At 34.3% G+C, this 18752-nt stretch overlaps 1 protein-coding gene across 1 annotated transcript; it reads left to right on the top strand.

Moving 5' to 3' along the window:
- Positions 1–139: 139 nt before the first annotated feature.
- Positions 140–16927, top strand: nol9 (nucleolar protein 9). The gene is made up of 13 exons (XM_056449748.1): positions 140–479; positions 1816–2360; positions 4149–4371; positions 5819–5949; positions 6187–6331; positions 8060–8156; positions 8301–8398; positions 8515–8676; positions 10284–10536; positions 10677–10791; positions 14252–14426; positions 14551–14684; positions 16438–16927. Exons 2-13 carry the CDS (start codon positions 1869–1871, stop codon positions 16558–16560), a joined length of 2148 nt encoding a protein of 715 aa, XP_056305723.1. The 5' UTR covers positions 140–479; positions 1816–1868; the 3' UTR covers positions 16561–16927.
- The last annotated feature ends 1825 nt before the right edge of the window (positions 16928–18752 follow it).

The raw sequence follows: 18752 nt of genomic DNA, 5'->3' as shown, positions 1-18752 counted from the left end.
AGTTTAGCTCATATAGTCAACACGTACACAAATTCGTCAATTTTATAAATACTTTAAAAATGTATAGTCAAGTATTTTATTATAAGGTATTTAACCAGAGTGGTAGTATAGAATCATAGCTCGCTTAAACTCCGGTAAATCTTTTGTTGTCCAGCAGACGGCTATGAGCGCACATCGCTGCACGAAATTGTTCTCGTTAGCCACTGAGTATCTAACATTTTAATGCTTCATCTCGCGAATACATCATAAAGTGATAATGCAGTCTTAAAGCTGATCAAAAGGAGCAGCTTTGTCTCGATTTGTGAAGTGGGTCTCTAACAGCTTCGTGCAGCGTGATTTTGCTGTTCACATGGAGCCAGTGGCACTTACACAGAAACTACAGCAGCTTCACTGAAACTCTTATTATACGTGTTTTACGTCTTTGTTTTTGTCTGTAATCTGTTTTACCATCGGTTACAGCGGATTCTCACTTTAAACAGGTTAGTGCGGGCATGTTTAGCAGCAACAACAACCACGACAGTAGCTTTCAGTTTCATATTCTAACAATAAGTGATCTGACTGGTGATTGCTAACTGTTAAGTCAATAATCATTGATATGGTGGTTAATTAATAATAATTGATTACTTACAATATGTATCACTAACTGAATAAAGAACAGGGATAAAAACATTACACGTTTGTTATCTTGACCAACATACTGATATCTATTCATCCATCCGTCCAAAGTTATAGATATATCTATCAATCTGTCTAACGCTATCTTTCATATGAAGAAACGTTTTTAGTTTGGCTGGAATAAAAGCATTAAAACAACTCTAATTTTAAGGTCAAATATATTACACCTCTTAAGAAATAAATTATTTGGCTTCTGAACAAACCTCTGTTGTCCAGTGACTTGTGTAGTTATACTAATTAACCTAGCCTTAAAGTTGCAGTTTAAGCTGAATATGGATAAATAAATTATAATTTACTGACATAATGGGAAAGAGAAAAGAAATAAGTTATTAAACTATGTTTAAAAATAATCTTCTCTCTTAAACAGCACTTGGATAATCCAAAATCAAACAAAAAGTGCTCAGGGGTAGCTTAAATAATGTGTCGGTGCTCTTTGGGTAAGGGATTCATCAGAATAAACAGCAACAATCAGTCCAGGGCACTCGAAATATGTAGAAAAAAAACAGTGAAAAGACTTTATTAGCATGGCTAATCCTTAAAAAACCACGCGTTTCAGCAAAGAACTTCCTTCATCAGGGTAAAGAATATTTGAAATATTTGAGCAATTTCACAGGATAGTAATAAAAATTGCAATAATTCTGCCTTTTTAATTAACTTCAACTAGGCATGGGCCAATATAAGATTATGACAATATGATAACCTTGGATAAAAATATCACAGTTTCACGGTATTGTGATTACTGCTATAAAATATATTCTTTTCAAATGTCTGGGTAAAAAACACCTTTGAACACAATATATTTTATTTTGAGAAACTTAAAATAATTTGGAACAGTAAACATGTCAGGCTAAATAATTCAAATTAATTATTAACTTCTGCTGTCTTCATAAGTTTCTAAAAGACCGATTTCATTACAATTTAAAACGGCATTTTTGGATATCTTTTCTACCGAAGATACTGTTGTCCTAATAAAAAAAAACATAAATAAAAAATTTTACACACCTTAGAAACAGTATAGCAGATAATGTTGACAGTTTTAAAACCTTGGCTTTACAAACCACAGTATACCTTGAAAACAGTTATTGTCCCATGCCTAACTTCAAGTAATACTGTCATAATCCTCTACGCATTTGTTCACAGGTGTTCCCTCGCTCTGGATTTATGTCGTTTTTAGTCTTGTTGGGGGTCATCGGATGACAATGAAAGTACACAAGGTTCATTCTCGGTCCCAACAGAGGCAGCGAAATGCATCTAAACAACATGGCAAGAGTAAGTGGAACAAAAAAGTGCGCAGCCTGGACTCAATGCTCCTTAATACTAGCTCAGGAACTGCAAAGTTGGAGCAGCAGATAGCCAAAAAGGAGAAACCTGCAATAAAACGGTTGAAGAAGTTGTGTGCGAAGCCTGTGACTCTTCTCTCTGATAACAACTGTGCTGACGAGGAAAAGGTTAAGCCCACTACTGTGACTTTTGCTCATGTCCACACAAATGGAGGCACAGAACTGGATGACAGCAGCAGATCAGTGGACTCTCAAGAATGGAGCGAATATGCCAAGAGTGTTCTTCAGAACGGCATGGAGACTTCAACATTACCTGACTCAGACCAGTCAGAGGATGGGCTTCAATTCCATGCCCACCTTGACCATACCAAGAACCGTGCAGTGTTAGTCATGAAACAAAGCCAGGTAGGTTTACTGTACTCAAACACCTGAATATCTGAAATACATAAAAACACAACAAAAACTTTAAATATCAACACAAGAATGGCCATTATAATCCGCTTGTTAAGTGTGACGTCACGCAAAGCAGCTTCCAGGTCCAATCGTTCTATCAAACTGAATGGGGAGACTCAACAAATGGTAATAATAAATGTTTACAAAGCGATGTAATACTTTCAAAAATCACAATCGCTATATATATATATATATATATATATATATATATATATATATATATATATATATATATATATATATATATATATATATACGCATATATCTGATGGCTAGAAAGTGAGTCGTTTTTTATAACTTGTAAAATATTGGTGTCTGTGATGCAGCAAATCCAGAGATTGTTGTGTACACCATGATTTTAAATATAATTCACACACTTTAATGTGTGATATGACTAAAAAGTGGTCATAAACCAATATTTTCTCAATTCACATGAGTAGCGGCTTGGACCTGGAAACAATATTTAACATGTCACCACTTAACAAGTGGATGTCCATAAATTATACACCTAATACAATAATACTGGGGCCCCCACTAATATTGACACCCTCTGTAACCTTTTGAAATATAAAAAAATAATTAATTCTTCCCTCAATGAGAAAACAGCACAGTTTTATATATAATAAAAAAAAGACATCTTTATGTATGTGTGTACCTCAATTATTGGCACTCATTCAGTTTTGAAGTATATCCCCATTGATAATTTACATTTTTAGTGTACCTGTGTGACCAGGCACAGTAACATGTTGTACTACAATGTCCTGTTTTACAGGGGTAAAAACTAAGGCAATGCACAGTCTAACTCTCACAGTCATTCATCATAATGACTAAAACCTAAGAACAGAGCTGTGATTAAAGGCTAAATGATGATTAACTTCACAGAATGGTTTGTGGCTAGGGCTGCACAATATATCACTTCAGCATCGATATCGCAATGTGCACATCCACAATAGTCGCATCGCAAAATATGAAATGTTCAGTCTGAATTATAGTTGACCAGGAGCTACAGAATTGTATTAATTACTGTATTCATACGAAATGTTTAGTTTTTCTCGCTTAATTTTTGTCTTGTTTTTCTAGTCCAAATATGCACATTTCAACAAAATAAGATTATTTAATTTGTACTATTTCACTTTACTTTAAGAAATCACTCTTAATTTTGACAAATTTTTTTAGAAGTTGAAAACAAAACAATATTTTTACTTTATCTAAGAATTTGGACTAGAAACAAGACAAAGTAAAAGAAAAAATGTTTTTTGCATTGTGATTATTTTAGGTTTTTGTACCTGAATACTGTTAGACTCCCCAGAAAACAGTCAAATAGTGCTATTAGAACTGTATTGTAAAACTGTTTTCATATCGGCATGTCTATCGCAAAAAAAACAATATATAGCAATATATTTTCCAATATTGTGCAGCCCTATTAGTGGCTATAACAAAAATAGCAAAAACTCTGAGATCAAATTCCCATTTCCACAATCACAGCAATAATTAAGGAAATCCAGTCTGCTGGAGGTGTTATGAGTCAGCCTAGAAGAAGTCTTGTCCCCCCCAAAAATCTCCCATAAATTGTGAATTTTTCACAGTTGCCTTTCCTCATATTAACCAAGTTTGCCAATATTAGCGAATGGTACTGTATATGAGATTTTCAAGTAATTGATGAAATTAGATAAGAACACATTGCACTGTCAGTCAATTTATATTTTTTGGGTTAGTTTACCACTAGTTTTGTCTCTGCAGGTCTTGTGTTTTCGTGGGAAGTGCCTGCTCACTTGCCTCTATGGTCATGTAGAAGTGCTGGGCTTCACCATAGAGGAGGGTCAACAGCCTTACCCTCTGTTTTCACCACCGACCCACTGCCCGCTCACCATCACGGCCTTAGGAAACAACCAGCCCTCCAGCAAGAACAAGAAAGAGGGGCAGCTGGAAGCCAAAGCCATTGTTCGCAAATATTTCACAACAGGTAGCACTTTCACTTATAATCTTAATGATTTTCTTACCCTCATATCTTATTTTAAGGCAATACATTCCGGTGTAAAATTGTACAATTATTTACTAATAATAACCATGATTTGTTGATTGGGTGCAAGTATTTCAATTGGATTTATTAATTGCAGTTGGATTTTTGGGACTGAAGTGAACTGAAATTTTCTTTGTAAATATGTGTTTATTTGGATCAGGTTGTTATAGCTAAAAGTAAAACTATGAAACTAAAAAAAAATCTTTTGTTGCCTGAAAAAAAAGATAACAGAAAAAAATCTTTAAAAATAAAACATGAATTATATTTAGATTTTTTTTTTGTTGAAATGGCTTTATTTTACTTTCATTCTGAAACAAACAGACCTAAAATAACAAAGAAAATAGAAAAAAGAAAATACTAAAATAGAAATGCAAACACAGTTTTAGTTGACTTTAATTTAGATTTCATTTAACTACAACGGGCGCTACTCACCCGTTTGCACTGGCTGCCAGTTGCTGCTCGCATCAAATTCAAAGCTCTGATGTTTGCTTACAAAGCGACCTCTGACTTTGCTCCTTCGTATCTGCTCTCACTTCTGCAAATTTATGTGCCCTCCAGAAACTTGCGTTCTGTGAATGAACGTCGCCTCGTTGTTCCATCCCTAAGAGGGAAGAAATCACTTTCCCGAACTCTCGCATTCAATCTGCCCAGTTGGTGGAATGAACTCCCTAACTACATCAGAACAGCAGAGTCACTTGCTGTCTTCAAGAAACGACTAAAAACTCAACTGTTTAGTCTCCACTTTCCTTCCTAATCTTAACTCTCTCTCTCTCTCTCTCTCTCTCTCTCTCTCTCTCTCTCTCTCTCTCTCTCTCTCTCTCTCTCTCTCTCTCTCACAAAAAAAAAAAAAACATTACTAATGCTTTGCTTCTTAAACTTTACACACCTGAAACTTGTCTATAGCACTTGTTCACTGCTGCTCTTATAGTTGTGTAAATTGCTTCCTTGTCCTCATTTGTAAGTCGCTTTGGATAAAAGCGTCTGCTAAATGTAAATGTAAACTAAAATCTAAAATAAACATACCTAAATTAACAACTTTAGTTTTTTTTTTTTTTTTTTCATTTTTTGTTTCATTTAAAAAAATTATGTTAAAGTAAACATATTTCTTAAGTACAAAGTATTGAATAAAGCCAGGTTCAAAATATGAAAATATGAATTGTTTACAACAATTTTATGAAAATTCATTAGTTTCAACTGAGGGGATATTTTATCTCCCTTTTATCTCAGAAAAATCTTGACAAAGGCATTTTTTATGAAAAGCTAAAATATCAAAACTGAACAGTGCATGAAAAGAATGAAAATGTATGTTTTGCACTGATTTGTTTTTTTTCCACCTGCTTTACAAAGATCTGTTGCAATTTTTCTCTCTTTTTGTCTTTGCTTTTTGTAGAGCCGAGTAAGAAGCTGATGAATGAGGTGAATTCGGATTCCTGTGTGGTGCTTCTGGAGTCTCTGGACACACCACTCACTCGCTTTCTCACCAGCTTTTCTGAACTCACTGAGCTATTCGGCCTCAACTCGGTAAATATGGTGCTATTTCAGATATTATGCTCTGACATTTCAGTCGCTGATGTGTCTGTTACGTTAGGATGATTTTTGGTTTGGTTTATGTGCAGAGACGGCTGTAAAAAGCAGTTTTCGTAGTTTGACTCTTCAGAAGAATGTAAACACTGTGGCTCTGTTGCCTTTGACGTTGTTTGTTTGAACACCCTGGCATAGCAACATAGATATATTTGTGTTTGTTTATTCGTCCTGCAGAAGGAGTTGAAGTCTCAGGCTGCCATCTATAGCCCTGTTCTGTCCGCTGTCGGTGTAACGGCTCTGCGTGGGACTTGTGCACAGGGTCTGGTCATGTCACGCAGCTACAAAGAAACAATAAGCAGTTTGCTCAGTGCCTGGGCAGGTAAATAAAGGAATATTTTTTTCAGAGGTAGTTCATCCAAATAGAACAAACTGAGATTATTTAATCTCCTTCTTCTCAAACCTGCATATATTTGTAGTCAGCAAAAAGTGTTTTTTTCTGATGTTAACCAAAGTTTTTGGGCATTTTCAAGATATCTTCTTTTTTTAGTTTCTTATCAGACAGTTACACAGATTTAGAATGACTTGAGGGTAAATGGTTTGGTTAATATTGAAGTCTTTTTTTTGTGGACAAAACTTTAGTAAAACAAATTGTAATAGAAACAAATGTATAATTAAAAAGTTGGTATATCTAATAAATTTTATAAGATAAAAAACAACATTACTGTACTTAATATACAGATGTAGGCAAAATTATTTAGCCTCCTGTCAAAATTAAATTTCCAAGTGATGTTTAATAGAGAGAAGATTTTCTGTCAAACATTTTTGAACATAATATTTTTAAGAGCTCTAATATAACCAGTTTCTAAAGACTCATTTATTTAGTCTTTGCCATGATGACAGTACATCATATTTTACTAGTTATTTTGCTCGATACCTGATTTTAAGCACAATTTAGGCTTAACTTGGTTAAATAGGCAAGTCGGGTTATTTAGGCAAGTCATTGAAACAGTGATTTGTTCTGTAGCCAATCAAGATAAAATAATATTGACAAGGCCCAACTCTAAGGACTGCTTGATGGCCCAGGGCCAGTGTGCAAGATGCTCTGTACAGTAGACAGGATTGTTACTGGCTTGATCGGGCCAGTACTGCCTTGTCTCTAAAGTTTCATTTGCCTGCGACTTTTTGTCAGTTGCGTGCAAATGCAGTCTTAGAATTGAGAAACGATTTGTGCTTTCAAGCTTTTAAATGCTACCTTCTCTGTGAAGTCGTGAACACCATATTGTTTTTTTTGTTCCTCTTATGTGATTGGATGTTGTGAGCATGTAATTTTTTCCCGGAACTTGGTAACAACCAGCACAGTCAAAAGGCGGCAACATCAAATTATGATGATAAATAAAAATGTCTGTTTCTAACATCTTGGGTACAATTCAACGGATACAATTGAAGTGATGTATTGCACAGTTTGGCAAGTCAGACACATTTTGGTTAATAATTTAGAACTGCAATAAAATACTTGCAAATTTTCTGTACTGCTCTTTTTGTTTGCATAACACTTTAAATCTTGCTTATTATACGTTTATTAACATTTTTAAATTCTGCATTTAAATTCTAGATTCACAGATGTTATTTTTGATGCATTATTTCAAATATGTGGCCAAGAAATATCTATAAATTTTTTTATTATTTTTTTTTGGTGGGGCCAGTGAAAATTTTCGGACCAGTAGAAAAAGTCTTTAGTGTTGAACCCTGATTGACCGTAAATTTGTTTATTCATTTTTTTTTATTTCCCCAGCCAAATAAGGCTTTCTCCAGAGGAAAAATGTAACAGAAAATGCTGTGAAAATTTAATAACTCTGTTAAACAACACTTGAAAATATTTAGAAAATAATTAAATTATAAAATTATATATTAAATTATAGGCTTAATACGTTGCCTTCATCTGTATATCCCTACAAATTCAAATAAAACCATTTTGTTTTATCCGTGTCAGTATCCTTATATTAGGTGGTTACCGAATTGTATTATTATCAAGTGACAAAACATATTCATATGTGTTCTGTCTAAAGCCATGTAATTAATCTTTCAATTGTTTTCTTTTGTTTTACAGGGGAGTTTGACCGTTGTCCCATAATTCTTGTGTGTGGAGGAAAATCTTCTGGCAAGTCCACCTTCAGTCGGCACCTAATCAACAGCCTACTCAATCAGTAAGTTCAAGCAGTTTAGTTTAGCAATTTAACGATGAATTGAACATAATTTTGTTTTTGAAGGCTAGTCAGCATTACAGGTTTTGTGTATAACCTTCATTATATTTTTAATAGCGACGTTTGTTTGTTTTCTACCGTGTGTAGTACTGCGAGTGTGGAGTATTTGGAATGTGATTTAGGCCAGACCGAGTTTACGCCTCCTGGATGCCTTTCCTTGTGCACAGTTACAGAACCACTTCTTGGTATGAATCGGATACCTTTTATTCCCATGTAAATCCACATGTTGCGTTATATTTAGCTTGTGTTTATTTTTATACACCCAAATAAATAAATGTCGATTGGTGTCGTTCTGTTTTAGGGCCTCCTTTCACGCACATGCGTGACCCAGAGCACATGGTGTATTACGGTCAGGCAGATTGTCAGTCTGACATCGATCGATATCTGGAGTCCCTCAAATCCCTCTGGCGCAACATCAGTGGAGAGAGTCCTGTTATCATCAACACTATGGGCTGGATTAGAGGTCAGCAATGACTAAATATTGCACATGAAACACTATAAAATAAGACTATTGGTTTGACTAGCAGAAATATTGACAAATAAATACAGTATATTTATGCAAATGTTAGGGCTGTCAATTGTAAGATCACAGACCACCAGATAAATAAGGTCTAACCTCGGATGCCAGATCCTGTCAGAAAATCTGTTTTTATTGGTCTCCTAATAACCAGTCAATAGAGATGCTGAATACCTAAAATCTGTTAATAAGCTCATAAACATACTAACTGAAACTGAATTAGCAGCCTTCTGTCAGCCAAGGATTTGAATTTTAAAATGCAGCAACAGGAGACAAAGTAATGATGATAGGAAAAAAGACGAGCAGAGTTTATTGAATAATCTTAGTTGCGTATTTTTCAGTGCTCAGACCTCATCTGATCAGGGATACTCAGTCAGCTGGATTTGATTATTGACTATTTATTGATTATTTGATGCAATCCAGAATAGTTTTGTTCATCAAAACTCATCTAAGAGTTGTTGTCATAGCAACAGTTCTGGTAGAATTTTCTTAGTATTTTCAACTGCTAATATTTTCTTACTATAGTATTAAATTACGAAAATAACAATATTGTAATTTAAAAAAAAGTGTTAAGGTACAAAAGTATCAAGGGTACCTTTTCAAGATGTTCAATAAGAACATTTTAGAGACTAATATGTACACATTAGGTATAAATATATAGTTTTAGGATACAGTGAATACAATATGAACCTTTTAGATACAAACACAAACTTTGAAAATGTACCCCACCAGATTCTCTTATCTTTTACCCATAAAATCCCTTGAAACCTTTTAGTCATAAGATTATAATAATAATAAAATAAATATAAAGCATTTTAAAATAGAAAAATGACAAATAATCATGTGATTAATAATAAAATTATTAACTAATAAATGATAAATTATATATAAATAATTCATGTCTAAGGTTTTTCGGAGACTTTTTTATATGCAACCTAAAAGTACTTATTTTTTATCTTTTTCCAAATTTATTGCATTATTTGCTTAAATTCTAAGAGTAAAATATATATTTATTTATTTTTAAGAACCATTGGACAAAATCCTGCATTGACTGGAAAATAAAACTGAATACAGGTGAATGGTTGCTTTTCTGAAGGAACGCCTATGCAGGATTTTCAGATCTTTTGTTAGATTCTTCTTAACATGATATGATGAATGATTTGGCTTAGGGAAGTAATTAAATGCAGTCATTTTTAATTGTTTATATTTTTATGAAATTGGTTATCCTAGTAAATATATTTGATTTGTTGGATTATATATTTATTATTTATTATATAAATGTCCTATATTATAACCATTTTTTCAAATTACTTTCAATGTAAATTTCTTTTTTAATTTAAATAAAAGGTTTGTCTTTTTTCTTTTTGTTGTTCAGAAAATTAATGTTGGTCAGAGGTAAAGGGTAACAGTTGGCAAACTTTGTTGTTATTTGAAACATTTATATGATCATGAAACCCTTTTCATTAATATTTTACAGAATGAAATCAAAATGAAAGAATATTTTTATAAATATTTGAATCATTTTTATAGTACTTTCTGTTTTTCTTCCACAGGCCATGGCTTTCAGATACTGGTGGACCTCATCCGTCTGTTTTCAGTCACTCACGTGGTTCAGCTGAGTTATGGGACAGCGCCACAATGTCAGCTGCTCACCTCAGAGTTCATCAGAAGTGCCCATGGCTGGCAGACTCACCCTCCAACAACCCCTGCCTTGACTGAGGAGTCTGCCAGTAACTTCCCCAGCCGATCACATGTGTTTCTCAGCGTTCAGTCAGAGTTCGAGGGTGCTGGGGTATCTGGTGAAATGTAAGCCATCTTGATACAGATTTTCCATTTTGAGCTGTACCTCTAATGAGTTTGCAGTGAACATGTAGTTCAGGGTTTCACTGCATTTCTGCGTAGTGTTTTGCAGACCATAGTAATTTCCTGTTCTGCATTGCTCCTAGGCGTTTTCAGCGCAGTAATGAGCTGCGAGACCTGGCTCTGCTCGGCTATATCAGCAAGCTGCAGTCCTCAGATCCAGGCCCCATCCGCCCTCTCCACTGCTTCATACCATATCAGGTTAATTCATTTTTATGTATTTAATGCATAACAAGTTTTAGGTTTTTTTTGTGTGTGTATTTTGCATAATTTATACACAGGGTTTCCGTGCTTCTTGAAAGTACTTGAATTTCAGACATATTCCATTAAGGCCTGGAAAGTGCTTATAAACAAACCTAGGCCCTTGAAAGTGCTTGAATTAAATTTGAAAGGACATTTTTGGTGTTATTTCATCAGTTCTGTGCTGCAGTCAAAAACAGAATGGAAAAAAAAATTCAATTCTTAGTCTAAAACTCTTACATTTAAATCTTGAACAAGGACTATGACAAATAATGCACATTTTATCAGTATTTCAGAGGATTACTACTATTGAATTCTGCTCATTTTAATAAAGTTATATGAACATGACTGATTAAAACGGTCTAAATGTTTTGGAAGATCATCATTACTCTGATATTTTTAATGTAAATGGTGCTTTAGTACGTCATTGAATCTGATGTTTATGAAAGAGTGGGAACCCTGTACAATATCATATTTGTACATTTATATGATGTGAATGCATGTAATTTTGGGCTGCATGATATTGGAAAAATCTAACATTGCAATATTTTGTTATTCTATGTATATTATGGTATGAAATCGGTTTCACTAGAAGAATTGAATATCTCTATTTTGGAAAGAATTAGATATATAACAGATAAATGCATAGATAAATACAATAAAGAAAAGTTACAATTGAAATAAACAGGGTTTTATCATTTTCCACGTCTAATAACATTTAGGTACAGTTATTGAATTATGAAAATAAAACTAATTAAATAAAATTAGTAATTATTAAAATTGCTAACAGTACAATTTCTTATGCCTGAATGCTTTTAAAGTCCTCATACAGCCACAGGCCTCAAAACACATGCAAAGGGTCCATTTTAACACCGAATCTACATTGCTAATCCTGCGATGTGACTATTGTAAATGATTACGTTGTGAAATTGATTCTGAAATAATATATTGTGCAGCCCTAATGTAGTCTTTGTATGTTCATAAAATAATTGATTTAATTTTATTTGCATTACATATTTTATGTAAGTGAGCGTATCCTACTGATTGGGCAAATTTGGATAGATCGAAAGGTCGGCTCACTCTTTTGATATGTTTAAAAATGATTGGGAACTAGTAAGCTGGAAGTTTCTCTCAAACGGTACAAGCCACAGCTATATGACCATTGATGATTTGTACACAACTTCTCATGTTCGGGAAAAAAAAAATCTCGTACAAAAAAAAAAAACTGCACCATTTCTATTTTTTTAAATTTCATTTAGTGTTTAATTTTTATTGTTAATGTCATTGTTTGTTTTGTTATTTGTATTTGACATTTTTTGAACTGACCTCAAAAAACCTATTTGCTCCATCCGAAATCACCTACTACTTGAGTAGCCACTACATTTGAATGTGAATTTACTACATGAAGAGAAGTGTTTTCTATATAGTATGAATGTGAGTAACATTATTACGTTACCATTCAGTCATTCATGAATTCTCTTGCGTGGCATCATGGGATAGTGTAGCGTCCATCACATGCATATTCAGATTCTCACAAGAAGTAATGGGTCATCTGGGTATTCCTCACCTACTGTTTTTCGAATACTTTGAATTTGTACATACTACTCTGTAGAGCTGCACAATATATCGTTTCAGCATCGATATTGCAATGTGTGAATCTGCAAAAGTCACATTGCAGGAGTTCAAGCGATTTCAAGTGAATTTAAACTAATTAGATACAAGAAATTAAAGTTAAGCCTGTTTCACACCGCAAGCGTCAACAGCGTGTAAGCAGAGCGTGAGCAGCGCATGCTTTTTCGGCGTCCATGTTAACAGATTACAACTTTCATACGCACGCAGCAGCAGCGTGTCAGTGTGAGGCATGAGCGTCGCTGAAGCAGCAGTGCTGCGATAGTTTCGGCGCTGGGTCTATTTTTGCCACGCTGCTCACGCTCAATTAAAGTGACAGTGCATTGATAATGACCAAAACACATTGAATGACAGTAAAAAGTAGCAATTTTACCCAATAAATGCGTTAATAATATCCACTGATTTATATATAGTCAATCAAATGAACTGAAACGATTAAAAACAGCAACAAACATTTATTAGGCCAGAACTACAAAACCAAATGTAAAACAATTTTAGTGTCTGTTTTGCTTAAGTTGCACACTAGTGTTGCAGAAGAGGGGAAATAGAAAGTGGCCGCTTTAAGACTGATATTTACGGGAGTTGTAGTCGATAGCGAAGTGTATTGTGGGTAGTGTAGTTCGACACGCATGCTGGATGATGTGAGCTCGCCGTGTGCTGTGCAGCTAAAGCAGAGGAAGAAATCTTTATTCGGCTTTGTTTTATGTTCACTCAAGTTATTCCACCCGGGAGCTGTTTGCACTGTGAACCTGACAACATAATAAGTAAAAGAAGGGCATGCATTGATTACTTTTGTCCGACGCATCCTTTGCACAAGCTGTTACTCTGCCGCTGAACATCGCTGAAGCGGAGAAATTAACACTAGTTTGATCATGTATAAACATCATTATAACTATATTGTATAAATGTTATTAAATCTATAGGCCTACAACAACCTGACAATCAAAAACCAAATGACATGATATCACAGGCGATTGTCTTCTGAGTGCACCAGACATGGATGACACTCCTCATAGAGCTTGAAGCATACAATACTGTATGATCTATATCATTTGTAAAATAAAGACTTGCAGGTTAAAGAAACAGCATAGGAGGAGGTTGTCGTGAGCCTTGGTGCAGATGAAAAGTGTATTTGTATATAGAGAGAGATATGTAACTAGATAGACAGAGATAGACTGATCTCTGCAGCAGCTGCCGAAGAGCTGAGCGCTGCAGACGCAGCTGGTGTGAATGGCAAACACCTGCGTGCTGCTTCTGCTCTCCATACACGCAGCGCACGCTCTGCTCGTGCACTGCTTTCGCTTGCGGTGTGAAACAGGCATTAGGCACTTTAATAAACATTGGTTTTGTGTACAATGAAGACTATGCAGTGTTATTTTTTTCATTTGATTGATTATTCAATTTCTGTACATCGATACTGTAGCAAAACCAAAAAAAAAAGTGTTATATTTGCTCTATTGTTTTCATCTTTAATTTATTCAATTTTTTTCTATATTTATTGTATTATTTTGTACATTTTATGCAGAAGCTCGCTTCCCTACAAAATCATCCCGATCAGTGTAAAATTATGAATTATTTAAAAATAGAGTAATCATTCATATGAAATTATACATATCGCAATACGTTTCGCAGCAAAACAAAATATTGCAATATGTTTTTTTTCCAATATCGTGCAGCCCTACTACTCTGCTTGGATACTCTTTTTAACATACTATATACTAGTAGGGAAGTATGCTATTTTGGATGCAGCCAGTGTCTTTTTTTGACTTATTGTCTTGATGTTTTCTTTCAGGTCCCACACTCATCAGTAGCTGTAGGTGTCACACACTGCGAAGTTGCACCCGACAACATCCTCTATGCGGTCAATGCCAGTGTTGTAGGATTGTGCTGTCTGAGTGAAAAGGTTGTGGGAAGAGGAGGTCCTGTTATCCTCTCCCAAACGCCCATCTGTCAATGCGTGGGCCTAGGTGTGTATGCAGGGCCTTTAATATGATTGAATTGGTCTGTTGAAGAGCTTATGTAGTTTCAATACAGACATTCTTTATACAACGCAACTCAAGATGAATATAAATGTATTTGTTGTGTTTTAAGGTGTTCTGCGAGGGGTGGACATGGGGCGAGGGCTGTATTTTCTGGTTACTCCAGTGTCTCCATCTGTCCTGAAGCATGTGAATTGTCTTTTGCTTGGAGAGATCAGTCTGCCCAAAATATTGCTGACCCAGCAGGTATGTGCATCTGAAATTCAGAGGGTTTGGGAAGATTTTTTAAAATGGTTTTAAAAAGAAGTCTTTCATGCTTTCATTTCTATTATAATTTATTTACATGTTATTTATTCTTCAGCAGTGTCATGTGATGCTTCAGAAATCATATTATGCTGAATTTGTGCTGGAGATATTATGGTTGCAGTTGTAAGGCTTAATATTTTTTGTTGATTTTCCGTTTTATGGTGTTTTAATTTATTTTTGTTGTTAATTTATTTAATTGGATATTATTTTTTATACATTATATTTATTTTTTATGTATGTGCATATATTTATACCGCGGTACGGGAACAAATTTCCCAATAAAGCGCGGGAGCTTTAATAGATTATATATTTCCAAGCATGGTAACTCTGGTGTAATTTGAACGGGAGCGGGCGCTCAGTCTAACAATATCACTCACGAGCGAGTGAGCACGCATCCGTGTGTGCGTGCGTGCGTGCGTGTGTGTGTATGAGAGAGAGCGTGATGCTGTTTGGTGCTGTATATGTATGTGTGTGAATGAGAGAGAGAGCGGGATGCTGTGCGTCGCTGGCTTGGTGCTGTGTGTGCGTGCGTGCGTGTGTGTGTGTGTGAGAGAGCGTGTGTTCGCGAACCTAAAGTCGCATATAACAGTATTCAGTTTCTGAATGGTTTAGGCACAAGCCAACAGTTTGGTGAGGCTGTCTTACATCATCGTTTTTTTTATTATGCACGGTAATATCGTATACCGAGGTAAAATAGGGAGGAGGTTTAACGGTATCAAAATTTGGATATCGCCCATGTGTAAGAAATATGAAACGTTCACATATTTTTTGCAAGTTTGTTATTTGAGATGTAGAACGCAGGGAAAGCGGCCCCATAGAGAGACACTGCAGCGCGCTGAAGATTGTGGGTGTTTACAGCGGATAAATATGAATTTGTAGCTAAATTGTTAACGATGCCAAACAACATTTCTCCTTGTTTACATACTTGTTTAAGCCCTTGCTACAACACACCGTTAACGCTAAACACTATGCATGTAATAGATCCATTTTTAACAAATAAAAATAGGTTGTGACTCACAACCCACAGCTTCTGTTATTATGGTTGGAGCTGCTTCTTCGAGTTTTTAGCCGAATACAGCACTAAACTGGGAGAGGTTGTGGAAGCTGTCCATTGCCAAATGGATATATAATATAATATAATATTTTATATTTCTGTGGAACATAATTAAATTGTAAGCACTTCTCTCTTTGTGTCCTGTACCTCGAGCTCAAAGACAGAAACAGAACAAGCTCTGTGGAACCACAGCATTTGGACCACATTTTAGCTTTTTCTGCTACATTACAGTCCCTCTGGCCATGCTCCTTCACTGTGCGAGGTGTATCCGTGCAACTTAAATCTTTTGTGATTTCACTAAACCGGATGTATTTATTTGTAGTCTCAAAATTTTGTTCGCTGTAGGCTTTCTAAGCTAACTCTGTAAAAGCCAATGTTTTTTTTTTTTGCATCGAACTTATATTGCATTGAGCATATTGCATTCAGAGACATTACACATCACCTAAAGTTAAAATATAATATCATAGAGGACTTCGTTACTTCGTTTGTCCACAAGGTGTCAACACTGAACCTGGCTGTTGTTTCAGACAGAACAAGAACTACAATTAACTATATGATAGGCTTCATATGATTTGTAACTACTTGTGTGATGGCTATAAGTACTGACTTGTCTCTTATTATTCTTTTCTTTTGTTCCAGCATGGAGTTGAAGGAGATTTACCCTACGTCACCACAGATTACAGTTTTGAGGTGCAAGGCGCAGGAAAACTCCACATCTTCAAAGGACTAACAAGACCTGGTTTTATAAAGTCTGATAACTAAGCTCTTCTCTACGGACTCTACTTTCTGAGAATGACATTTCTATCCTTGTATTTGTTTTATACCCAACATATTGAGGTACATTTTGCCACTGAATGTACAAATCTACACCAGTAACTTGGCTTTCGGAACGGTATACTGTGGAGAGATTGAGTGTATGAGATGATCTGTGGTTTCTTTATCTCATGCTGAACGGCTCCAAGTTTAAGCTCCTTGAGTTTCGTTTTGATCTGCTGTACTGTTACAGCTTGTCAAATAGTTATGAAAAGGTCATTGAGAGTTTCCGTTTTCTTTTCCTCATGTCCCATTTCCAATCTAAGAGAATTCAGACTGTAAAATATTAAAGGTTGGTTTCATTTTTGTCAAGAAATGGGTGGCCTTCATTGATTAAAAGAAAGAAAAAAAAGTGATTCCCACGTGCAAAATACTATACACTTAATTCTATAGTTGATTTGGTAATACAACTACAGTGATATAAACAAATTATTCAATACTATTACATTTTTTCTCAACTATATAAATCAGTTCACTATTGTTAATACAAAATTAAATATTTAAAATAAAGTAAATTAAAATTAAAATGAAATTATTTGCTAATTAAAGAGTTGTAAATACTATAATATGTGCAGTATAATACACCTTACTGTAGTATGATTAAATTTTTACTATGTTACAAGCGTATTTCAAATAAATAAGTGTTATATATATATATATTTATTTTATTTTATTTTTTTTTTAATTTTATTAAAATTTTTTTTAATATATTTAAATTTATTTATGTATTATCTTAAGTTATATTCACATGATGTTGAATGTTTTCTGTAATTCCTTAAGAACCAATGCTGTTGTTTACAGATTGATTCATTTGGGTCTCTTGTGTGCATTGGATTAGATCTGTGCATTGTAAATAGGTGTATTAACAAAAAAATATTGATCTTGCACTGTACAACATCTGCATTCTTTTGCATCTTTAAATTGTGGATTTATTTTGAGTAGGGCTGGGCTATAATTCGATAACGATAATTATCACGATAAATATTTTTTTTCGATAAAACAATGACAGTTCCATAATTCCTCTATAGTTTTTATGCACTATGCGTAAGGCTTCTGGATGCCGCACGTAGTACAAGTTTACAGCCATACAATTTTAGTTGCAAAAGGTCACAGTCAGAGACATTGTTGACAAGAAACATCACTACACTTCAGTAGTCTGGTGCTACTTCGTTTTTTTGCAATCCGACACTAAACAGAGCAAAGTGCACTGCAAACTGCGCAGAACCAAGTGGTTCATTTGGGTCTTTTGTGTGCATTTGATTAGATCTTTGCATTGTAAATAGGTGTATTAACAAAAAAACTGACCCTTCACTGTACAACATCTGCATTTTTTTGTATCTTTACATTGTGGATTCATTTTGAGGATGAAATGCAATAACTGCCTATTACATCATTCCCTGCATATCATTCCCTTACCAGTAAGTGGCGATGCAGCTTTGCAGTTTTCACTTTTAATGTACCTGCATGATTTTGCCATTGCATAACAGCAATACACAAGCACAATCAAACTGAATGAAATTATGAAAGCCAATTTTCAACATGAAAGTAAACAAAAAATGTAGAAATATTATTAATTATGACTTTAAAAAACACGGTTATGACATACTAATATGAGATTATGGCATTATAAAGTTGAACATACTGCATTATACCAAAAGTATTAAATAGTTAATCATGAATTTAAAAATAGAAATTATAACTGACTTACTGGAAAGCTCACTGACTGGACAGAACCCAACACAGGATATTTTGGCGGCAAACTGTCGAACGTTAATGTTGAGAAATTATATATTAATATTAAGACATGCATGAGACTTGATGTTGGTGCAACAATAGCAAAATATTTAACAGTTTTCTTTTAAAAACACTTATTTACTTTCATATTAAGTGATTTATGCCAATTGCCAAAATTGTCCTGGAGTATAACAAAGACAAAACTTATTTATTGCTTATAGTCATATATATATATATATATATATATATATATATATATATATATATATATATATATATATATATATATATATATATATATATATATTAAATACAACGTAATGTATTATTAATAGAAACAAAAAAATTGTCCTAGAGTATAACAGAAAGTAAAAACTTGTTTGTTTATTGTCATTTATAATCAATGT

This window comes from Danio aesculapii, chromosome 23 (assembly GCF_903798145.1).
Source record: "Danio aesculapii chromosome 23, fDanAes4.1, whole genome shotgun sequence".
Lineage (NCBI taxonomy): Eukaryota > Metazoa > Chordata > Actinopteri > Cypriniformes > Danionidae > Danio > Danio aesculapii.
The sequence above is the reverse complement of the archived record's forward strand: the minus strand, read 5'-3'. Positions and strand labels throughout refer to the sequence as shown.